At 33.6% G+C, this 25,738-nt stretch overlaps 1 protein-coding gene across 2 annotated transcripts; it reads left to right on the top strand.

Annotated features, from left to right (window-relative positions):
- Nucleotides 1-509: 509 nt before the first annotated feature.
- LOAG_00907 lies at nt 510-25,738 on the top strand (the record flags this gene model as incomplete). 2 transcript variants are annotated; one of them, XM_020445584.1, is made up of 68 exons in its annotated part: nt 510-606; nt 756-823; nt 1,070-1,270; nt 2,289-2,390; nt 2,644-2,763; nt 3,199-3,327; nt 3,823-3,965; nt 4,064-4,232; nt 4,407-4,619; nt 4,903-5,023; nt 5,169-5,300; nt 5,552-5,661; nt 5,770-5,901; nt 6,368-6,545; nt 6,648-6,801; nt 7,018-7,159; nt 7,466-7,534; nt 7,701-7,838; nt 7,994-8,089; nt 8,200-8,287; nt 8,497-8,675; nt 8,901-9,081; nt 9,418-9,536; nt 9,865-10,079; nt 10,318-10,507; nt 10,608-10,800; nt 11,017-11,130; nt 11,333-11,464; nt 11,769-11,878; nt 12,176-12,241; nt 12,339-12,498; nt 12,837-12,909; nt 13,343-13,497; nt 13,608-13,843; nt 13,957-14,127; nt 14,269-14,413; nt 14,518-14,631; nt 14,938-15,105; nt 15,335-15,443; nt 15,689-15,890; nt 15,958-16,086; nt 16,182-16,335; nt 16,442-16,554; nt 16,626-16,705; nt 16,841-17,015; nt 17,173-17,249; nt 17,424-17,556; nt 17,766-17,920; nt 18,027-18,158; nt 18,263-18,401; nt 18,638-18,795; nt 19,180-19,335; nt 19,523-19,723; nt 19,972-20,248; nt 20,480-20,674; nt 20,950-21,100; nt 21,492-21,619; nt 21,732-21,887; nt 22,067-22,145; nt 22,342-22,482; nt 22,554-22,727; nt 23,036-23,205; nt 23,601-23,738; nt 23,949-24,029; nt 24,202-24,322; nt 24,495-24,639; nt 24,792-24,997; nt 25,414-25,738. In XM_020445584.1, the coding sequence occupies 68 exons, from the start codon at nt 510-512 to the stop codon at nt 25,578-25,580; spliced, it is 9,765 nt and encodes a 3,254-aa protein (XP_020303971.1). In that variant the 3' UTR covers nt 25,581-25,738. The 2 variants fall into 2 exon arrangements, with proteins under 2 accessions (XP_020303971.1, XP_020307240.1); XM_020445585.1 differs by lacking the exon at nt 7,994-8,089.

Genomic DNA, 25,738 nt, shown 5'->3' with positions numbered 1-25,738 from the left:
TAGCGAGAACAACCACGTGATACCGAGAATTTCGTAGCGAGACACGCCATACTCGTATGATCTCCAATCGCCACCGCAGACGTTTGTCTACTTTGAAGGTTTTTTTCGTGGGCGGCAGGGAGTTCCCAAGGGGATATTATTATTGGGATTAGTAGATATTACCTAATTTTTTCCAGATATTATTGGGACTTAACGATATTCCATTCTTTCAATTTTTAAAATTGTTCAAAGCATCACCAATGCCGACATTGATTCAGAAACGAAAAAGTCATAAATTTTAATAAGTGAACTGCCCTGGCCTAACTTCACTTTACTTAAATAATTGATTCACTTGATACAATCGCGATGTGCAATTCTGTGTGATGCAACTCGAATATACTTTTCGTTTGCAGTTCGCATATATTCCAAAGTTTAGATGAAAAACGAAGTGTCTTTCTCCTTTTAAAATGAATTCCGAAGTTAAAATATGTCATTTTCTAGAAAGAAACAAGCGAGGATTGGTTCGTGAGATGTTGGAAAATCTGGTCGCTTGGGTTCTTAACAATTATGTAGGAGAATATTTAGAGAACTTAAATACCGACCAGTTAAGTATAGCTTTGCTGCAAGGTAAATCCATGCTTTGCTATCATTATTTCATCACTTGCTGTCATTTTCTTCAGTATTTTCAGCGTTTTAGATTAATTACTGAGTTCCCGTTTTTTAAGAAATAAGTCGGAACTTCAAATATATAATTTCAAAAAATATCCGACTTTCAGGGCAAGTTGAACTAGAAAACGTCCCTCTAAAGAAGTCTGCTTTGCGTAAGTTCGATGTTCCACTAAAGGTAACTAAAATTTGACAAACTCGTGTTGAATTTTACAACAGTGTGTCTTACCATTAAGTTAATTCAGAAGAAAAGAATTTACCCTTTTAAAATTGATTTTTTAAAATGTCTGTCAGTTTTCTCCAAATATTCGACCAGTTTCACTTAAAACCCGTAAAACTGTAAAACTCCACCTAAAATTGCTATTTTAGTGCTGATGCGAATTTCTTTCATCCAGCAGCACTCGAGGTAAAATTTGCATTTGAGGTAAAATCTGGCTTGCTTGGGAAACTTACCCTATCGGTACCATTAACGAGACTACGAAGTGAGCCATGGGTTATCAAAATGAGCGATTTACTGGTACTTCTGGAGCCATCTATATCAGTTCGCTATGATGTTGAGAATATAGAAATCTATGAACAAGCTAAAAAGGAGCAGCAATTAGAGGATCTGGAAAAATACCATAAGGTCTGGATTCATTTTTCTCATCACTTTTGCTTCGATGCTTCGTTAATCAAAAAGTTTGGTTTTTAAACTACGAGTGTTTGAAAAAAAGTTTTTAAACTGCCAATGTTTGAAAAAAAAAGATATGTAGAATTGTAAGTAAATTTAATATAATGAGTCTAATTTTTATCGGGAAATTTTATTTCGATCCAAGTTCAACCTCCGAAGTATCATTGCAAACAGGAGAAAATTATCAAATAGTAGAAATGGAAAACAAAAACGAGAGGGAATATGTACTGAAATATTTGTTTAAGTAGGGACCTTTCAAAATCGTTTGCAGATTTCAGTCGGACAATGTAATACTGAATTGAGTTCATAATAAGCTTGTCATAAGTATTTGAACTCAAAAATTGTGAAGTCAATCTTTGAGTATCGTAGGACAGGAGTAAAACGCTCGGAAACATTTAATAACTGTTAAGGGAGCTGGGTGTGAATGAGAAATGTTAAAGAGGTGAGTTATTTCAAGACATAAAGTTGCGACGAAAAATTCTGAAAGATTTACTCATAGAAGAAGAGGGAGGAGGAAGTATCTAGATATTATGAGAGTCACAAGTTTCTAATTAGTTTTATATGCAAGTGTGCGAAGACAAAGACGATAACAAAGCAAAAGAGCGACTTAGTTGGTGCTGGAAGCAAATTCGAAGAATGGTTTTGTTGAATAGAATGTGTAAAAAAAGAAACTGATAATTATTGGGATTTGCACAATTAAAAAGTGTAATTTCAACAGCACAACAGATTTTAAAACATTATAAATAAATAATAGCACAGTCAATAAGCCAGAGAATTTTTGCCGGTAGCAGTATCGGCATGAATAATCATATTGTCGCTGAAACGTTGTTATCAACTCTTTTTACTCACATTGATAGGGTTAATTTGATCTGGCAAAGTTTTTATGAGCCAGAACCTCAAAACAAGAGTGGAATGTAATCAATCGAAGAGTTTTTTTCTTTTTTTTTTCTTTTTTAAATGGAATTATTTGCAGAGACAGTTGCTAAGTTATTGGGGTTTACCTAATCGTGACAGTGCATCGGAACAGAATTGGTGGGGGGCGTCATTGGTATCAGCTATCGTTAATAATATTCAGGTACTTTAGAGATGTTCTCATGTACTTTCGTTTAATCATATTTAGCCATGCAACTCTTTCTCAATTTCAGAGCTTTGACGTTCTGAAATTTAGAAGCGATATTTGTCGTGTTGTCGCAAGTACGTAATTACAATTTATAACGACAAATTTGCTTGTGATTTCGTTGCCTGAGATTCATGGTACTGCATTGGGTTCTAAACAAGAAATTTACTCTGATCATTATGATATGAAGATAATTCTTCTTAATTTGTAGTTAGTTCTAACTAATGTTCATATACGATATGAAGATGATATGACGTTACCGAACAATGCACCATTTGCGTGTGGTGTGCGTATGCGCAATGTCAGCATGCAAACTACAGATTCACATTGGGTGTGTTTTAACATAACGTAATTGGTTCCTTTTCTTCTATTATAGATGCATGTTTAAGGTTCTACAATTTTTTTTGCTAAAGACTTGTAGTTTGTATTGTAAAGACGCTTGTTAAATATTTCAAAAGATGATTTTGAAGTCTTTAAAGTATCAGTGCATCCAATGCTTTCAAAAATATTGAATTTGTCATACTTAAATTCAGAGAAATCAATAAACAGTTGACATCGACTTCAGAATGGTCGCCACAAATTTCCTAAATTTAAGAAATTAAATACACCGTCATTCATCTTTACTCTTATTACGCTATTACGTTACTGTTATCGTTTCTTTTCCGTCATTTGCAATCACTGATATTTTTTGATGGTCCTTAAATTCAAACAAGATATATGTTTTGGACTATGAATAAAGTATGTAAATCAAAATCAATGTTTTTAGGGGACTGGATACATGCAGCCTCAAGATGGTGTAAATATGTTTAAAAAACTAGAGATAGAAGGTCTGTCTGTATACTGGAATTGTGGACAGCAAATTACTGAAAAAATTAAAAACCATATGGATCTGCAGGTTTAATTTCTCCTCCTTTTTTTCTTTCGTTTTAAAGAGCTAAGAGATTCTGAATTGGTCCGTATCCCATTCGACAAAATATGTGATAACTGATCGAAATCAAACTTTCGAGGGTTTTATTGTTTTTATCAGCATTGTTAATTCAAGTATATGATGGCATCAGAAATCAGTGAGGATAATGTATGCATCCTTCAACCGTTCAGTGCACACTTATATATGGAAAGAAATACGAACAAATTTCCTTTAAAAACATATCCTTACATTCCTAGATTCAAAGTAAGTTTGTAAACCTTTTGCCTGAATCATTTGTGTAATGTAGTTTTATCAGTAGTTTGAACTATTGATGAAGCTAGCTTTGTTAGATTTTATTTTACTTTGTTATTTTTTTCTTTTGTACTTGCAGAGTTAAGTAATCAGCAGGATCTTTTTTGTAGGATATTAAAGAGATGCTGAGCTTTGTATTTTCACTGCTTTCTCTCTACACTTCTTTTGCAGTTTAATTTGTGTCCTGAGGAGATTGTAATCGAACTGACGAAACGACAACTCTTGGAAATGAGTTCATTAGGAAAAGAATGGGCTCGATTTGACAGATCACGACAACATCGAAAATGGCGGCCATTAACTACTGTTGGTGAAAAGTAAGTGTATGTTACGTTTCTAAACATCATATTTTTCTTAAGCGTGGCTGTGATGTACATCTATGGAAGCCGAAGCCTCCACAGAAATAGTTTTGTAGTGCAAAAGAATGGTGGAATTTTGCATACAATCGTATACAGGATCAAGAAAGGCAACGAAAAACAAGACGCACTTGGAGTTTTGCATATAATCGTGCGAAGCAACTGAACTCATACTGTCGAGCTTATCGGCGGAGGTTATTATCATATTTGGAGACAGCTGCAATCTCCGTATGTCTTATTTTATACATTTTTCTCACATCATGGTACTCAAAATTTGTGCCGAACTAATTTTTCATGGCCACTGTTGTACTCATATTTGATTTTTAAATCACAGAATTGGTTTCAAGTCTGTAGTAGGATTTTATCTTTATAAGATTACTACCTGAAAATACTTTTTCCCAGGCCACCGGTCAATCAGATATTAATGAGAGATATGAAACATCACCTTATGGGAATGTTTCTGGCCAAAATTATGATATGGAATCTACAGAAGAAGTGGGGACAGCTATAAGTTCATCAAATTTATCGACCACTGGTTCTTTACAAAAAACTGCAAACTCCGAGGATTTAATTTTGATGAAACAGATCGAAAGAGATTCCAACTACACCTATCATGTAAGTTACGAGTTTCCTGGTGCGGTTTAAATTTTAGTTTTGTAATATATGTCTACATATATCTCTCCAGATTAATTTTCAAGGTTATGTAGTATGCTGATTTTAATGTGTCCTTTTCAGTATAGGATAATATTACATTCTTTTCAGTAGTATGCTAGTGTCACTGAAATTAGTGGACATTACTGGTGATCCTTGTTGTAGTGCAAACAGTGAAAAAATTTTTAAGTAAGTTGAATAAAGTTCAGTTTGAGTAACTTGGAGAAAAAGCGATGGAACTGTTTAGGAACTGCAATTATTTCGAGAAACAGTTTATCGGCGCATACTTGCTGAAAAGGAAGCACGGTGTTTATGTAGCGAAAATAGATTGCAGTCGGATGATGAAAGCTTTGAAAACATCGATTTCCGTTAGTCTAGCTTTGGAATAGTAAAATGCTAATGCGATATTACTTTAGTCCTGTTTGTACTTATCTTGTTTGTAAAATGTCTAATAAATTTCTTTTAGGGGCATTATACAGATCAGAGTTTTATGTAAAGTATTGCCTGTTCCAGCTGTACTTCGTCACGACTCAGACACTGATAGAACAGTCAGTAGTAATCAGTCGCATTCCGAGGAAGCAGCAAAAAATTCTGGTGGTGGATTGTACAGTTGGTTGAGTAGTTGGGTATATGGTCCACGAAAAGGTTCGTAGTATTTTTCTGGCCGTAATTAATTATTCATTTACTGGCCGGTAGATCAAATTGAATCATTATTACATGTAGCATCCAGCTGACACCAGTTTTGTTTAAAAACTGTTCAGCTTGCCGAATTTTACTAGCTTGCTATTAATTATGGACTAAGCCAAATGGAAATCATCAAACTCCTCTGAAATTGGAAAAGTTGGAATTTAATTAAAATATTGGGGAATCAGAAATCTAAACCAAAAATTTCACAGAAGAAGCAAAATCAGAAAAAAACGATCGCCATGAGTCTGTGTTCAATGTATTTTCTACCAGTGAAAAAGAAGGATCTTTATCCACCGATTTCAAACTGCTCGAAAAACAGGCAAAAAACTTTCTCTACCAATTTTTCTTTTTTCTTTTTCTTTTTCTTTTTTAAATGTATTTCTTAGCATTTGAAAAATTTATTCTCGAAACACTGAAAATATTAAAGGTCGAGGATGAAATCTTGGATGTGCTGAACGAAAGCAGGGATGATTCAACTATATTACATCGTGATACTCTACTAGCGGAAATAAAATTAAAACTTGAAAGGATGACAATACGTTTTATAGATGACTTTGAGGTGATCTGTTATAAATTTTCCTAGTTTTCGAAACAGTTGGACTAACGTAGGCATTGGTGCCAGGTATTAAGTTTATTCCAATGTCATACGATAAAAAAGTCAATCAATCAATATTGAAGTATTTTACTTTTAACCATTTTAACGGACAGTTCCTTTCTGATTACTCAACATTTGTTGCAAGTATTATAAGAAAAAAAACTGAGAAAAGCTGTGAAATAAAATAAAACAAACTTGCTTTATAAGTACTTCACATCTTTGAAACTAAATTACTCACATAATTCAAGCAAAATGTCAGTTTTTTTCTTGGGACACTTTACTTTTGCCAATGATGAATACAAACGTTACTACGAAAGGATCAGAGCGAAATTTTATAAAACTCACCGAATTAGTAAAATATCAGTAAAAAATTCATTTAAATTAAAGAATTTTAGGTTAAGGAACATGAGAATCAATCACAAATGTTTAGAATCGAAAAGATGGAAGTACGCGAGTGCTGGCGATGGATCTGTGGCAGTTAGCAAGCTGTGTCCATCTTAGTCCACGTCGTCACAGTACAGCTATGTCACTTACTGTTGCGGATTTGAGTCTACAAAGGTTGTGCACTTTCCCTGCGGAAGATATGTCGGTCGAAAATACGCAAAATGGTCAATTTTTCCTACTTGCATAATTATCTAATTTACACTGAGGAAAAAGGCTGAAGTTAATACCATCAATGCAAAGTCATCTTCATCAGTTTGTTGTTCTAGAGGAAACCAATAAACAAGAAAGTGAATCACTGATATTCGGATTTGCCAAAGAAACGACTCAAATTTTATTTGCCATTGGGAAGGCCGGAAAGACAAGGAGTCCAAATACTTCAGATAATGCCAAAAACAGTAATTTGAACAATGCACTGTTTCGGTAAATTTTCTTTCTATACTTAATATTTAAATTTTTATGCAGGTGTGAAGTGTCTCTTAGCGTTTTTTAGTTGCTCTTGCTGATGAATTAGTTGCTTTTCAAACATGGACTAAGACTAATACTTTTTTTATTGGATAAAGTGAACAATGAAAACTTTCGAGAGCTTATCAGCTTTATTTATATTGAAAATATTTTTTTAAATCAATTTTTTTGAAGATTAGCATATCATCGTCGTGCTCCAAAGATGGTGGTGACACATACACTTGATATAAAATGCAGTGAATTATCAGTACTGTATAATGAAGATGCTTTTGATGATTTGGCTACCTTTTTCAGCGACAAAAGCACAGTGAAACAGGTATACAAACGGCCTTTGTGTATACAGACTTGTATTTTATTAATCAGTTTCTTTACCTCAATTTAATGGTTAATGTATATCTGCTTCTTTTTTTTTCTTTCTGAAAATTTATCGGTGGTAAAAAGATTAAGATATATTAATTAAGATATTAGATTATAATAAGTTTTTTGGATTCCCTCTGATTGAAAAAAGGATTTTCAGCTAGTTATAAAAAGTTTGCAGTTTAGTAGAAACACGTCTTTGGATATAAAATGACACTTCAGAACGTAATTTCTTTTCAAAAACAAGTGTTTGTGCTTATTATAGGATAAAAATTTGGACCCGGTACTGATGGACATTATCACTGTTATTGACTTCGCCATCCACTGTCCTCAGGTACTTATTTATAATTTATGTTATATGGTGATGCAATCAATCTATTATGTAGATAAAATATCCAGACAAGTCATATATTTTCTGAATAATGTTCATTTAATTTAAGACCTGCAGGTAAGGTTGTACTGTAAATGCGTCGATGGAAAAAGATGTCTCTAAATTATAGCTAAAAGTGGAGTTGCGTAGCAAACGAGGGAATTTACTGGATCGAAAAAAGAAATCAGCGACGTCGACACCATTTGCTTTGGCAGATGTGAGGTATCTAGTTGTTGGAATATCGAACAGAGAACAATTCGTTACAACGGTATGGATTTGAAAAATTCCATTTAAAGCATCTCATCTGCTGATAAACATTTGACTTCCAGAAAGTGATGTGTGTAAACTTTATTCTTTAATAACAAAACTAAAAAAGAAAAAAAAACAAACCAGGTATTTCTAAGAGCTGCTGTAATATTTAAGGTTGAAATTGAGTTTGATTCGTTGGAAGTTGAAGATTTGTTCGAACCATCAGTCGATTTATTATTGTGCATACGAAATCAGACTTCCTCTTTTAAGGTCTTAGATTTTTATGTTTCATACAGTTAATTTTACATACTTGTTATAGTCATGCAGTGCAGTTTTCATTTCTTCAGTACTTATTCAGTAACAACGAGAATAATGTTTAGAAACAAATGTCTGCCTCATGTCCAAGTTTGAATGTTAACGACTTACGACTCAGATCTTCCTCATCTCAGCGACGTACACGCGCTCTCAGTAAATTTTTTATTCATCAGAAACCGAACTACAAATTGATTTTCCATTTAAGATCATTTGAATGAATTTCTAATAATTTTTATCTCACTTGATCTGTTCAAGATATGATCTAAGCATTTATTTGCAGATTTGTTCCAGAGTGGTATTTTTTATCAAGACTATAAGTATTTGAATATATTTTAATATGTGCAACTGAATTTGGAATTCAGGCATAAGTTCGCGTCCTAGCACAATGGATACCAGTAGAAATGAAAAATTAAGAAGCCCACAAGAGAGTGCTACTCTCAGTAGTACTGGATTGAGGGATGTTAACGTTATTGGTGCATCTCATTTCACGCTTCTTTTAATTGATAAGGAACACCCATCTTTCGAATCCAAGTATAAAAAAGTAGGTACTTTATCCATTTGTTCCTTCACTCGTTCATGATTAATGTAGATTTATAATAGGTTCTTACATAATTTTATTTGGTTCTACAATGCAACATTTTTATCCTAATTGCAAATGCATAATGGTTTTTTTTTGAAGGACTAACTGATAAAATGAATTTGAAATAAAACGTAAATATTGTTCTATGGAATTTAAATACTTATTGTAATCCATTTGGTTTCATAGGTAAGCTGCATAATCAACATGGATGTACCGAAATTAGAAATATGTATGAATCGACGAAGTTATACGCTTTTGCTCGATTTTTTTGGCTTGTTGGAACCAAAAATGGAACTTTCAGAGGACTATACCGAAATTTTAGCCCGTCCATCTGCAGCTAATACAAATATAGCTTTACAAGATTTAGGTTACCCTAAAAGTGTTTGGTTTAAATTACTAATTCTTTTCGAGGTTACGCATTCAAGGAAATCATACCGGGCATATATTCCTTATAAGCAGATGTTAAAGGCAGTACAAATTCAGGAGCCATAGGAAAGGAAATCGTTGAGATTTATATTATAGTTATAGAAGGGAAAAGTTGGGAAAACTCGTAATTTTTTAGTTCCCATTTTGGATATTAATAATCATAGGAATAATTCAATTATTTCAAGTCAATGTTGCTAAAAACAATTAATTGTCTAATGAATTCCACGAAAATGTTAAATGAGAATTTCCTTGTTCATAATCAGATTATTTCTTGCAGAGCCATATAATATGAAAGTGAATGTCAATGTCGGGTTAATACAAATAATAATGAATTACCCGGCAAGTAAATACCATTTGGGTATAATCGAAGGAGAGGAAGTATTTATTACTGCACAGGTGAAGCGTAGAAATAAGTGCAAAATTAAATATGCAAAAATTGTAATTTTCCGTTTTAATTGACTTTATTTCCCATAGTCGAGTCCAGATTCCTCTCTGTCCTCTATTTCTGGTTGGTGTTACATCGGCTTCATTAAGTTTTCATTTTTTTTCCTAAAATTGTTCTTACGTCACATTTCCTTCGTACATCAAATCGTTTAGTTCTCCTACGTAATCTGTAATGCTTATCTTTTGTGGATAATGTAAACGAATAAATTTCAAAAAATCTCCATAATCAATTAACATTTAAAAGAACTAGTATTCTTGTCGTAAAATGAATGACTTGTAGGCAAGGATCAACGACGATGAAGTACCACTGGGGATTTCATTATCGCTGAGAAATTGTACACTATCGGATAGTACTCCCTTTTATTCAGAATTGTACAGCGAACGTATTAGTCTTCGACCATTGTCAAGCAAGAACGAAGGGATGGAACAAATGTTTCTAGGTGACGAGAATCAAAAACATATGTTATCTTCTCGTGCAACTCTCCACATTACTAAGTAACCTTTACTTATAAAAGTTTCGTATCAAAAGCTATACCAAACCAAAATTTTTGTTCGGCAACTTTTTTCTGTTCGTTAAAATCTAAAATCTTTGGCGATACTCGGCATCAAAGACATAGCAGTTAATTTTAAATGGTGCCAATTTAAATTAAATATGGCTTATCAGTGGTGCAGAAGGCTCAGTAACTCCAGTATAGTGAAAAAATGGAAAGTATTACAAAACTCGATGCTACAGATGTCTGTGCGCAAAATCTGCTGCTCTCAGAGGATATGACGCGAATATTGTACTACGAATACCATCAACGATGAGTATCGCATATGTTCATACACATCGTTATTTTAATGCATTGTTGGATTTTTGGCAGCATTTTATAGAGCTACAGAATATTGTCCTACGAAATAACGTTTCATCTACAAATATTCGTGTAAGTGAATCTCTCTTATGTGTTTCTTCGACTGGTCGAATGTGGAATTTTATGTTATCTTATTCTTCGATATGATCTGGAAAATGTTTTAATGCTTAAGGTGAACAATGATGTGCGAAGCAGGATACAGCTAATTTGTGAAATTGAATGTCCGTGTATCATTGTCCTTCCCCTCAATCAGTTGTCTAATCAAGTACTTCTCTGTGAAACTGCTAACATTCGTATTAGTAATCGATTCCAGTTGTCATCTTTAATCCCTAAATTCCAGGATTTCGAAATTGCCAATATTTTTGGTTTGCTTTTTCTCATGCATTTTTTCAACATTTCAATTTCTTATAATTCATTTTTCGCAAAAGTCGCGTTTTTTTAAGTTAATACCTATTAACAAATGAGTTCTTATTTGGAATATGATCAGAGGAATTTTTTTCATTGGTTTAGATAACGGTGTTGATTGATACAATATCAAAACTTTGGATATAATGATAAGGCTTAACAAGGATAATATTTAGATGATGACGATCATGATTGTTGCATCGATTGGATGTCAGTTGTTTGCACTGAAACATCACTTTGTGAGGGGGTGAGGATACCAAACACCAGAGCTGTAGCCCACGATGTACCAGGTGATGTAAAAAATATCAAACACTTTGGATTCCGAAATATATAATATTAGAGTGGTAAAAGGGTTATACGAAAGTAAATAATTAGAAGGGTAATGGAGCAGCATACATTTCAAGACACTGAAATGAAAAATTAATGTTGACTACATGTTATATTAGTTTAACCTCTAATTTCACAGATTAATAGAAAAGGAAGAGTTTTTAGGTTATGAAAGAGTATGCTGCGATATGTTCCAACATTGTTATTTCTTGAGTTTTCGAAAAAACGTATTTTCAAAACCTTGTGATTTGTTAATAGACATTTTTCGAAACCTGGATATCTTTGTTTCACACAAAGGTGAACACTTTTCTTGATTTTCAATGTGTGCTAAGAATTTATTCAGCTCAAATAAAGTGAATGTTTTGAAGGAGAAATTGCAGTTGAAAAAGCCCATGTTCAACACCAGACTTATTAAATTGTCTTAAAAGATTCTGTTGTTTTCATTGAAAATGATTAACATTTTGAAAAATGCAACGAAGTTCTTTATGCACCATTCATTTTTCGAACTTTTGCTTGTTTCGATCTTCATTTTTCATTATCCACTGTTTAAATTATTTTCTTTCCTTTTAATACTAATCATAATAATTTCCATGCTTTTTAGTACCAGATGTAGTAATTACTACATCACTCGCCAATCTAAATGTGAAATTAACCGCTGATTTTTATCGGTTACTGCGCGGTTTCCTATCAATGAACCTCGGTGATCCTTTGGTTCCAGTATCAGAAACGATTCCCATCGAAGTTCTGCAAAGACCTGCAGAACTCCATGCAAGTTTTCAGTTGAAAATTTTGTGTCACTTTCCAGGTAGTACATAATACTTAAGCATATTTTGGCTTATGATGTTGGAAATTGAGGGTTTTCATCTTTGTTGACACTTGAAGACTGTAGGCCACTTTTAGCTGCATTCTATATATGAAAAGCATTTCCCACCAGTACTAAATTTGAATAAATTCATCGGATGTCTTGTACTAAATTTTAATTTTAGCACAGCAGTAGTATTTTTTCAGGAGGTTGTTGGAGTGAGCAGTAAATATGCATCGCTTTCATTTCGAATGACGCTTACGAATGTTGAGGTGAGTGTAATATTTCTTGAGTTGAGGATATTGATGAGGGATATTTTAAGAATGGATTTTAAATTTGTTTGTCATAATTAAGTTTATTTTGTTACAGTTCAACTGTTTTGTGCAGTGCGAAAATTCACAAAGATTTGTACCATTAGCTAGAGTGAAATTGATTTCCTCGCGCATATCATTTGATGTCTATATCGACAATCAATCAGAACTGGATTTAATTTGCGAAAGTGCTGAACTGATCGATACACGATTTTTTGGTAAATATGAGAAAAAATTAAATACGATTTTTGGTAAATATTAAAAAAAAATTGAAAAAAAATTTGACACTTACCAGAAGGAAGCATATAAACTTCTACTAACATTGGAAATAAATGAAATGTTTATTCTGATTAGTTCGAACTTATTATTAATCTTTCAAAACCAATTTTTTGAATGAGATTTTCTAGTGCTCCGGAGGACTTCAAACAAATAAAATTACGGAAGTTAAATTATCATTTCATTTTTTGATGATGAATACTGCTAGGATTTCTCAATGACTCAGAAAAATATTTGCTTAATTCTTGATTTACGGCTAATACGATGTTTTCTTTTACAGATGTGGAATTCAATAAGAGACCAAATGTTTTTTACTCAATTCTCTTTCCTTTAACCAAAAGGGATTCGAATAGGTGTGTTTCTTACCCGTGTTAAGTTTTATGAATATGCTGACCTTTAACTGGATAGAATACTTGTACTTTAGTCCGGATAATGAACAAATTACGTCGACTAAAATATCGATGCACTTTTAATATTTCAACTTCACTTGTGTTTGTTTTCTTTTACTATCCCAGATCCATTGTTTTGAGTATAAAGGAAATCAACGCTAAATAGTGTTTAATCTGCAAAACTGGGCTTTCTTCATCAAACGGGAAGCAGTCCACTGAATTATTACTTTTTTATTGTATCGCAAGTTTTTAGCGTTTTCATCTACCAGCTGATAATTTGATTTTCGCTTAAAAATTTTCCGATCTTATTTCCAGTTTCTTCCTGCAAGTGAAATAGGCCTAGCAATTTTCTATTTCTTTGTTTAGATTTACTTTACACATAGTCCTTAACTTTCAGAAGTAAACTGATGTCCGAAGCTCATATTGTTTTCAAATGCGATGAACCACCTGTAATTACATTGGTTCTGTTAAATGCACGAGTACTTTTGCTACTGGATTGGCTCAACGATGTGAAAAATTTTGTCCTTCTTTATTCCGATTTCATACCGCCAGGTTGTCAAAAATCAGAGTTCTAATTAAACATTAGAATACAGCACAAGAAAAATGAACGTTCTCTTTAAAAGGTGTACAAGTGAAAATGGTGAATTAATATTCTTTTTTAGTGGAAAATGTATATCGAAGCATTGTGCACACAAAAAAGTCAGGAATTATGGAACGAGATTCACAAATCCGTGATTTGGAACAAACCTTTTCTCTTAAAGTCACACTGAAAGAATGTGATTTGATACTTCTTGAAAAGCCAGAATCTCAACACAGTTTGGCTCTTGCTGCTCATACTACTGCTGTCCTGAATATGAACGATGCACGCGAATTATTGAATGTTAACTTGGAGATACAGGTGAGTTTTTTATTTGTGCAAATTAGCAAGCATTACACGTAGGACTCATCTTCGGTATCTTTAAAGAGGAGGATTATATATATGTACATTGCATATTAAAATGGTTTTTATAGTGGATGAACTTGGACTGGTTCATGATGGCATCTGAAAGTGAAAGCAGATGTCAGTTAACCAACGATTTTTCGATGACAATCAGTCTTTCAGTGGAAGGCGATACAGATTTCGAAGGACAACCTCCAAGGCTTGGGCTTTCTTCAATTATTCCCACTAAACATCAAATTACTGTAAGTTTTCTGCCACGTTTTTATTGAAAATTAAAAGATATTGGTTTTCCTTTACTCTTTATTTAAGAAAATATAAAACGAGTCTTTAGAAAGCTAATACTGATATTTTAATATCTTTTCTGAATTGACTTGTTCTTAAAGGCTGAAATTAGTGATATGGTGGCTAGAGTATCATATCGAGATCTTCATGTGATGCGAAATGTTCTCGTTTCATCACTAACGAGATTGAACAAGTCGCTTGAGAAAAGTGTTGCTCCAATATGTGATTCTCATTTGGCTAGAAAAGGTAAATTCTTCTGGAAACTTAGCAGTTCAACCGCAGATTTTTCTCTTTCTACATGATAATATCAATTAAGTTTCAAATTCATTTGTTTTATACACCCTTTGCAGAAGACACATTAGTTAATGTTGTTCGCACAATTGTAAAAGGTGGTCAAATTTCCTTCTGGCTAATGGATGACCATCAAGGGACAGTTTTTCCGCTTATTCGATGCAAATTCAGAAGTTCGCTTTATACTTTTATGGGTTTCTCTTTTTCCTCATATTGGAGCTCTCCATTTGTTAATTTTAATGTCTGTTTTCATCCATTTTGGTTTAATTCCCGAATGCGACACATTCATATGGGTTTTTGGGGTACGATCGGCAATGAATGAATTCACTAATAGGTTTGGTACGAAATCGCATTCTTGGTGAACCATTAAAATTTTTTCTGCATCAGAGTCTTTACCTGGCCCAAGATTCCTTTAAAAGAATGCTTTATTGATGATATCCCTTGAGAAATAGTGTTTTGAATCAAAAATCACCTTTTAGAATTTTATTTGAATCGATATCTGGAGAAGATTAGTGGTTCGTTCACGTTTGCCGCAGATTATTTCAATCAAAATGTTTTTGGTTGGGAACCATTAATTGAAGACTGGGAATTGAAACAACTAACAGTGTTTACCAGGAACAGCACTATATTTATGGACGTTTTTGCTGGTAAATATCAACACTTGATTTTCTTCGCAATTATAGCACGACAATTGAGTAATTTATTAGTTTACTAGATATTATAGAAAGATATTTCATATATGCCGTACTGTTATTATGATCTATCCAGTTCTTTTTGTAATTTTTTGATGGGATGCTTACTTGAGCGATAACAAATAATCACTGTTGGCAACAATAGAAAGTAATTTCGGTTTTTTTCCTTTCAAATTCATTGCAGGTGAGGTCAGTACCTTTAACGTCAATATCACTCAAGCGTTTTTGCGACAAGCAATGCGTTTCAGTTTGCAACTGTCCGAAATCAAGCATGCTGTGGATGAAGATTTTCGGTATGTTTTGAATAGCATTTGTATGCGAATTATTTTTTGCGGGTTTTTTTTCCGATTATTTTTTTTAATATAAGACTCGCCGTGAATGTTATGAAAGTGGATGAATGCTGCTATGATCTAGTTCTTCAACCTGAACTTTTCAGGAAAATTTCATACAATAAGACCGACAAGCAAAAAACTTTTCTACACACTCAGCAATAAGATTCATAATGTTTCGTATAGATGAATAAATATAAATTTTTCAGTGGATCACGTGTGCGATCAAGGTCAGATCATCTTCCTTATATTTTACACAATGAAACCGGTTCTAACTTACGTTTCACAACAGCTACTGACGAGGTTTTAGAAGCCAGATCCATGCAAAGGAAGTCCACAGCCAAATGGTATCAAACAGCACCAGATGCTTCAACTACTTTCGAATTTCCTACAAAGCGGCTCACCATTGCAGTTTGTTTTTAGTCCATTTCTTTTTGTTTATAAGATGATAGGCTCTCAAATAATCAAAATTTTTAAGGAAAATTCAGAAGAAATCCATCAGCTCATAATCCGTGTGGATGGCTGGGATGAAATATCTCCGGTAAATGTGGATGCAGTGGGTACATATTTCCGTCTTGCCAGATGTTCAAATTCCAGAGCTACAGACGTAAGCGATGGTTAAACTTTGGAAGGTTGATAAGTAATTGTTTGGCTCATACTTAGTATTCCATAACACTGAAAATGTTTGTACCAGTTTTTCAGAGTAATTTCGGGATTAATGTCCGTTTGGTCATTGTTGTTACAATGGATAAGAATGGTCGAAAAGTGGTGACTATACGGTCGGCATTAACAGTTATTAACCATCTTCTTGACCCCATTTTGCTGATTCTTACTTGTGGGAGTTCGAAAGTTCCAGGTATATCAATTTCTTTAAACTGTATTGCAAGTATTAAATAGTTTATGAAATTTTAATGCATCATCTGAAAATAATTTCGAGATAATGGAATATTTTTTTGTTGAAGAAACATCAATTATTCGAGTTGATCCGATGAAAACATTGCATGTGCCACTTAAATTTGCGAGCGCTTCGATGGCTGTCAAACCAGATAGTTGGAATTGTTCGAAGACTCATGAAGTATTTTGAAAAATAATTGAAGATATTCTATAAAATAATTGAAGATATTCTATATGTTTTGTTTTTTTCAGGTCAGATGGCAAGAAGCAAAAGTTGCAGGCGAAAGAATCAATAAATTGTTGAAATTTGATATATTTGATGCATGCTATTGGTAAATTTATGGCTTTTTTTAAAACTTTGTTTTTTCTTTTCACTTAAATTTGGAGATGCTTGAAACCGTTCACGTTATCACTGATCGATTCATCTCAGTATGCGAAAATGAGTTGTTGTAGCTCATCTTTTTCAGGATGCGCTTATCGATTAAACGAGAGCATTATCCGGAATACGAAATGCTTTCTGGACATACAATAAGTTTCTCACCTCCTCTCTCTGTCCTCAATTTATTGCCAGTTGATGCAGAATTTCAGATTATTGGTAGAAAATATGCTGTGTCCGCCAGCAAACAAATAAAAATTACTTCTGTGAGTATTTTTTCTACTTTCAACTTTGCAACTCGAAGATATTTGGCTTCGCTTCTAAATTCTCATTCTGCGAAAGATGTGTCATTTGGTGCGAGCTTAATTTCTAATGGCAGAACCACTGCTTTTTTCATATTATGTCGAAATTGCTCAGTTGCAGGTTAATACTGCTGAAAATATCAGTTTTGAGGTTGCCACGGATCGATTCGTCTCGATACGCGAAATTACAGTCACAAAGTATGTAACTCAAAAAAAAGAGTGATTGTCACTTCAAACTTTCTTTTATCAGCAGGACATTCATCAAGTTGGAGATTTCTGAGTTTGAAAATTCTCCAGCTTAATTTTGCTTATGAAGTTGAAATTAAAATTATTTGAAGAAACTTAATGTCAGTATTTCCATATATTTTTCAGATCTTCACTAATGCAAAAAGCCGGTGATGTAGATCGCTTGCATTTGCGCATGAAAGATTCTAAAAAGCGATATCTGGACATGTACTGTAGTTTAAGTATTAGTAACAGTGGGACTGTTTTGCTGGCTTTGTGGGTAAATTTTCCTTTCATTAATTTGTTTTTTGCTATTCTTCCAGAAATGGGACGAGTTGAGTTGCGCTTCATTCTGATATGTAAAAAATCCCAATATTTCATTATCTTGTGATCATCTTTGCTTTAAGCGCTTTTTAGCTTAAACCTTAAATATTTTGTACTGCTTTGATATCATTCTGATGCTGGAAACATTTTAGTATATTATTACAGGTACCATACTGGATCGTTAATAAATCCGGTATTCCACTAATTGTCAAACAGGAAGCAACAAATGGCATAGCTGCTGGACAAATGGAAGAACATGAAAGTGCAAAGGATCGAAATCCATTAATGTTTTCATTTGCTAATGACAGCTGCCCAAAACAGTATATCTTGAAATTTTGAATCGGATTGAAAAACTGTTTTAGTTTTAGAACGATTGTTGTATACCTTACTATTACGTAGTTAAAACTGCAAAATTAATTTTTGCAGATGTACTGTGAGAATCGGCTATAATCATACCAGTGATCAGAGATACAAACCATTGTTTGGACCCAAGTTTCCACTTACAGTTGGGCTACATTCCATGAAATTACGGCTAGTTCACGACCAGCATCCGACACAGTTTGTTTTCACAATCAAATGCTTGACTTTTCATGTTTTAGAGCAAAATTTTTCTTCCTACTAATGTGGACATTATGATTAAATTTTGAATTTATTCGTTGTAGGATATACAATATCGGTGTGGAAGTGCGGCAAGGAACTGGTAGATATAAAGATACTCAAGTTGTTATGCTCACTCCACGTTATGTGCTCAGTAATCAGACCTCTTTAGGACTTTCATTAAGCCACATCGATCACATTGATGTATGTTATTTTTGCTGTATCCAGCTAGATGGCATTAGGAAATTGCAATATAATAACAAGGACTGATGTATAAACGTCATCGTTCCATTTATTTCCATTTATATTTAATAAGTTTCGTACCTTTTTTTTAAAAAAAAAGTAAACAGTAGTAGTCTAGGATATATGTACAATCTGGTTGCAAAACGAAAAGTATTGTTCATTTTATCTTATTAGGCGTTTAATTTAGAATTTTTTAGCAACCTAATCAGCATGTAAAAGTGGCTAGCAAATGCAACCTAATTTGGAATGAAAATTTTGAGGATAATCGAATGATATGTGTAAAACGTGATGATGTCAAGTACTGGAGTTGTCCATTTAGAATCGATCTTATCAACTCCTTTCATGTTACTATGAGGTTTTACTTTTAATTATGGAAAAATGTAAAGGGAACGTTGATTGTTAATGCATTCAAGAACATTTGGATTGCAAGACATTTTTAGAATCGAACAGATGCACAGTTTTCTAAATATTTCTTTATCATTATTAGTTACTTGATTCCTCCATTGAAAAATATGTGCAAAATATCAGTTCTAATGTAACAGTAACACGTTGTTTTAATAAAATAACCACATATCTTCTATTTAGTGTTGTTTTTTTGAAATAGTGTTTGATACGAAGTACATTGATCTAATAGCATTTCATGAGATGCTATACCTGGTTCAGATATTTCCTAAAAAGTAGAGTAACTCCTTGTCTACTATGCGAAAATCGTTTTTCTTCCAATATATTCATTTTGTAGAGACACAGATGAAACACCTCAGTTTCTAAGAGTTGAGGTGATACTCAACAGTGCTATATTTTACGTTACTTTCACGGACGTCCGTTACTACCCACCACCAATTCAACTGGAAAATCTATCCGACGTTCCTGTATTATATCAGCAAAAAATTGAAAGGTAAGGCAATAATAAACTCCATTTAAATGTTAAAATATACATTCTGTAATTTAAGGATGTTTTGACACCAATGCTAACTTGTTAGACAAAATATTTAAGGTCATTCATTACTTTTAGCCTTTCATTTCTCGTTTTTCACCCAACTTTTCAAGTCAGTTGTTTGCTATGCAGGATTTGTTTTTTACAGGCCTCGCTCTCATTTGCGTACGATTTGTAAAGCACGAAGTACAGTAGATTATGCTTGGGACGACCATTATGCCCCAAAATTACTGATACTTCAAGTGTTCGAAAACAAATCCAATTTTTATGATCCACAAAAGCCAGGAATGGGACCGCCTTTGGTGTATACTAACGATGTTTTCATCAAATTTGCGCATTCTTTTGATAGGCAACTTGTTTGTCATTTCTCTATGGAATGGAGAATTTCATTCCTTTAATAATTTGGCGTTCATTTTCTGTTTATTCACAGTACTACTTTGATTGCCTCTAGCTTTCTAATCATAATGTACCCCTTATTTGTTGTGTTTATAGGATATAATTGAATTTTTCCTCTATTTATGTTCATGTAGCATCATACATATGTTAATGAGTATTTTATTTCTTATGTTACTGACTAATTTCAAGGAAATTTTTTAGGAAATCGGAGGACGGCTTCACAGATGAACTTGAACTGGTATTAGAGGTACTGCATAAAGGGAAAGTAATACTCAATAAACTGAACCCCAGCGACGGTAGCTGTAACCAGTTATGGCGTTTTACGCAAGATGGTTGTGTTGAAAATATTGGAATGAATAATCGCGCAAAAACGGGTGAACGTTATGTGCTCGATGTTCTGGATAATGGTGGATTTGTGTTAATGATGCTAAAGCGAAACTCGGCAAGAGATCGTTTCCAAAAATGGCAATTTACACCGGTATGAATAATGGTTTTATATGTTTACTTTTCTGCTGAAGTGCACAACGGGAAATTATATGCTATTTAATTCCATAAGGTGTGATGTGAGAAAACTTGAAACTTAAGTGTACATATTAAATAAAATTATGGTGTTCAATTAAATGAACATATAAATTAGCTTATGAAATTCTAAAAGAATTCGTTTTTGTAAAAATTTATTTTGCGCTGTTAGGCTGAGTAAAATTTCTAGGAGAAGCAGTTACGTTGTAAAGTGGAAGGAATGTTTGTTGAAGCACGCAAAACAGAAGTGGTACTTGCTGTTCCGAACAAGAAATCTGCACTAAATAAGAAAGGAGTTCCGCTTGAGCAAATATGGGAACTGCAGACGCAACTCCCTGGAAGTGGCATTTTAGACATTGAATGCTTTCACAGAGGACCTACTTTGGTACTGCTGTTCGAGAATTTTTGATGAGTTCTGATTGTGTCTTAGTCACTTTCATTGTGACGCAGTCATTATCCTAAATTCCTGCAGTTTTATGCTTTCTGACAAACTGATGTAATTTATCACATTTTTTTAAATCCGGGAATTTTTCTTTCTAAGTCTAAGCTTTTTTATATCAAAATTGTTGAATTTTTCCAAAAAAATATTTAAAGCCAAGATTACTGGTCATGTTTTGTTATGAGAAGCATATTTTGTTAGCGATAAGATTGTATTTGAAGGTAGTTCGCATAACGGATCGGCAGAAACCATATCACGCACATGCAATACATCGTTCTGGTCAATTATTTCGTCTGCAACCACTCTCCAGTACCTGTGAAACAAACTTTAACAGTGTGTGGAATTTCGAAGTAAATGTTTCGATGCGAAATGGTAAGCCCCACTAGATTTCCAGATCTTCCAGAAGGCTGCAATTTGTAATCGTTAAGGAAATCAGTCTTTATTTTCTTCTTATAAAGGAAAATTAGAAAAATAAATTTAATTTTTAAGTAATTCATTCTATTTAATAGTGCAATTGAAATTATATGATTCGATCATTCCGCTTAAATCCATCCAGTAGAGTAACTCATTCTGTCAATGTCCCACGTAACGCATATTATTTCAGTTCATTAAAAGATGTTATATATCAAACAGCTTGAAGTACTGCAGTGCTGTGTACTCTTTTTCAGATTTTAGATATTATATTTTCATATTATTATTTTGTCTTATTACGCTTTTATGCTTAAATTCTGAATACGAGAAATCTCATTGAATATAATTATAGGTATTGGACTGTCTTTCATCAATGGATTACATGAAGAACTGATTTATGCTCGATTTCAAGGAATAGTGTTGCATGTGAATCGTCAAGGTCCAACATATCAGATGACCGGCAGTGTTGAAGTGATTCAGGTCTGGTTTGTTTTTAGACAAATATAAATCAACTAATAATCACAACTAATTAGTTTTCTAAGTTCAGTATTTTTAAAGAATTTTTGAAGCTTCAATATTTTTTCACTTTCAGGCTGATAATCAGTTGCTGACGACGGATCGATGGCAAGTTTTGTTTTGTCAACAAGACACGACAAGTATCGAATCAAATCTCGAATCTCATGTTTCATTTCCTGCTTTGAAATTAGAAATGAATTGCATGCCGTTGGAACATTACGATGCATTTGACGTGCGTTATTTTCAAACATTTTCGTTATTTATAAATTCGAATTATTATATATCTATCAACTTCATCGATACATATATTGCAAACCGACGAAATTTGAAAGCAGATAAAAGTTTTCTGCTTGGAGGGAACTGTAAGTAATTCTCATCCGGAAATTTACTCTACATGTTTTTCATTTCTAGTGTTTTCGGTTGAAAATGTGTGATTTATCGATACAGCTCGATGAAACACTATTATGGAAAATTGTCCAGTTTGTGCAAGGTGTGTTAACTTACATCTGAATTTCACTTTTTTTTGATTTATCAGCTGCTGGAATACAGTGGAATACAACTATGTCTCTCTTTTGATATTGATCCTTGAAAAGTGCCTCAATGAATCCTAGTGTTTTTGTCCAGTCAGAACAAGTCTTTGTTTTGCTCAAGATTTTAATCTTGCTTTAAAATGTTCTATTTTTTAGAAGCGGAAGCTGCTGAAAGTATGAAGCCTAATGCGTTATTGCAGCCACCAAACACAGAGCTTGATAAACTAGATCGTCTGCAAGCGCGTAAATGTTATTTTGGAACATTTGATTTGGAAATTGGTGCTGTGGGACTTTCAGGTTGCTTTTTTTTAAACGTAGAATTGTAGCTTCTAATTTCAATTTCACTGACGGAAGTTTTTACTATTTAGTTGTAACAGTTGGGACGAATGGCCTGCCACCTGATTTGCGGAAACTGAAAAGGCAGTTCAATGTGAAACTGGTCAGTTTTGAAAATGCAATAATTTCTCTTCCACCATTTCGACAATTTCGATATTTTGAAACGTTTTCATTTCTGGTTGAAACACTCAGCAAATTTTATCTCGGTTAGTTAAAATTGTTAGTTAAAATCTTTAAAAATCTTAAACAGTGGGTTGTTTGTAGGTTTGAATTGGATTATTTAGTTGTACTTCTTGCTCAATCTTTTTCAACATCGATTTGTTATTGTTCTATGATCGCGATGCACTCACTGAGCATTTCCAGTATTATAGATAGCTTTGATAGTAATGGTTACTTTATTTAACACCAAGTATTTGTAGCTCTCTTTTAATGACGTTATCGCTAGCTTTTGAGTAGATTAAATAAAAGAGGTGGTGGTTTTAAGGTTAAAGAAAATCAAAATTTAATTTTTCAGGAGAGTTGAAGAATCAGACCTTCAACATCATAGTGACGATGGATGCTTTCGGTAATCCATTGGGTCTGGCTTCTGATTTGAAGGAAAGTTTCGAAGGACTGTTGTTCGAGGGCAATTTGGGTGGTTTTGTTAGCGGCTTAGGATATTGTTTTACCAACAGCTTGTCGAAGGTATTGCACATGTTACTGTTTCATCTTAAAAAAATAATATTATTTGTCGAATGGACAATATACATCTTTTAAAGTTTGGTCAAACGAAATATTTAGAGTCGATGGGAAAAAAATATTTAGAGCTCCAATAACTTCATCAAAACTGAATTACTGAGTGGAACATTTCTGCTGATCGTTCCACAATAAAATTTGCAATATTCTGTAGGTAAATAAAGGCTTTCTGGTGATCTGCGTCATAGCTGAGGTTGATATGAAAGGGAACTCGATATCTTTCTCTTTATTATTCATGGATATTAGCTGACAGCGATAATGGAAGCTTAAAAAGTTTCAGTAACAACTGCAAAAACAGTGGATATCTTTGGATTTATTCTGTGACAAAAGATTGTGTTTTGCAGGTAGCATCATCAATGGCTACTGGCGTCGGTTCGCTAACGTTCGATGAACGACATGAAATGATGAGGCGACGAATGTTACGTTGTCAGCCGCAGGCGGACAGTAATACTGCTCTTGCTCATTTTTATTGCGGTGTGAAGGTTAGTCGTTTTCTTATACACTTTTATCTTTCAGCACTCTATATTTCGAAAGTTTCATGAAGTTGCAAACAAATATATTTTGTTTTTCATCACTCAAATTTATCATTTTCGGCTTCTGTAAAATGTTAATTTGTCAGACTTCTATCTTTATCTAAGCTGGAAAAAGAATTTGTCGAAGAATCAGCTAAATTAGAATCCTCATTTTTTCAGGGTTTAGGCGTTGGTGTTTTGGGTGGCTTAACTGCTATTTTGACTAACACATATAACGAAAGTCGTAAAGGCGGACTTACTGTGAGTTGATTTGTGAGATAAAATTTCTACAGAATGGAGAATTTTGGCTTTTGAATATCTTCACTTTCTTTCCACATAATTTCGAATCAAAAGTTAGATGTACACTAGTCTTGGGCCTTCTTCCATGGAAAACGGAACTTTATTGAATGATTTATGATTCAGTATAATGCAGGGTGCTGTACGTGGAATTACAACTGGTGCTGTGGACACGGTAACGAAACCTGTGCAAGGAATTTTCGATTTGGTCGAAGGAACAGCTTCAGCGGTTAAAGAAATAGTTGGCGGTCCATCAAGTACATGTTGACTTTCATTTTAGATGTTCGAATTAAAGTTGTTTGATAATCTTTTACTGATAAAGCATGTCAGTATCAACCCACAATTCATCTTTAGCTGCTGATACTTTACAGAAGTTTTGATTTCCTCAATGTTTCGATTTTTTTTTATCTGGTTTCACCTACTTTTCAGCGAAGAAATCACGTTTTCCGCTTCATCGTGTCCGATTACCGCGAGTTACGAGGAATTTACAATCGCTTTTGCCGTGCTATTCCGAAGGACTTGCCTATGCACAGTTAGAGCTTTTGAGGATTAATGGTTTCGCCACAAATGAAATGTAAGCTCCAGCTAGAGGAGATATATAGGAAAATTTCAAATTTATCCGAGAAAGCGCCTTTAAATTTGAAAAACCATTGGGTGGCATCGATCCAACTTTATTTTACGTTGAAATCGTTTGATTTTAGAATTTTTGTTTGGTATGATTTGCAGGTTATTGGATGTGGAAATGTTATTGGATCAAGCAACAACCAAAAATCGAGTAAGACAGTATGCGTTGGTCTGTTCCGAACAGTGTTATATTGTTCGACAAATTGATTTAGAACCCAGTAGTGTGGTACAAAGGATACCTTATAAACAACTTAAATTTATTCAGGTAGTTCCTGTCAGTGAAAAGAATAGCTTCGTTGGAACCATAGGTATTGCTTTCCTCCTTTTTCATTTTTGGATTGCTCAATTTCAAGCTTTTGTAGTTTGAACATTTTTCCTCCTTTGCTACACTAAATTGCTTGTAAACTAATCTTTCATTGCTTTTGCGTTCTCGAAAACATTGCTGTGTAGAGTTTTGCTAACATGAAAACGTTTTTTATTGGTTCAAATCTTATTTGAACCTTGTTACGGTAGCTTTTCGATATTATCATTCGAAAGACAATAGCTGGAATTGTTTTTATTTTTATAAATGATTTTTCGACATGAAATCTCTTCATTAATTTTTTGGAAATTCATTCTCTTTTTCAGTGCTTGCGCAGTTTTATTTGGTAAATGAACACTCCCAGTCGTCCGAAAACTTCATAGGAGACTTCAGAGGTTGGATGATTAGATGAATTTTTTTTAGAAGTAGTGCTAGAAGTTTCATCTGGTCGAAGACAACGTTTACCACATATATGGTGTGATCGTTTTGAAGTAGCGAAAAGACTTTCTGAAAAGGTTGGTCGAGCTAAGCAGTTGTACGATCATGGAAAAAGAACATTAAATACTGTGGATGACATTGATATTCTTTGATAATATATCTCCTGAATGCTTTCTCAATTCTAGGTTTTGCTTTTCACTTCTAAAGTTGAAGGTTAGACTGTTTAATATTTCGTACTATGTTTTTTTTTTCTCTCTTTCATTTTCTCGCTGCTGATCTAATAGCTCGTTAATGAAATGTTTATTTCCCG

Source organism: Loa loa (assembly GCF_000183805.2).
Source record: "Loa loa unplaced genomic scaffold supercont3.10, whole genome shotgun sequence".
NCBI classification, from domain to species: Eukaryota; Metazoa; Nematoda; class Chromadorea; order Rhabditida; family Onchocercidae; genus Loa; species Loa loa.
The sequence above is the reverse complement of the archived record's forward strand: the minus strand, read 5'-3'. Positions and strand labels throughout refer to the sequence as shown.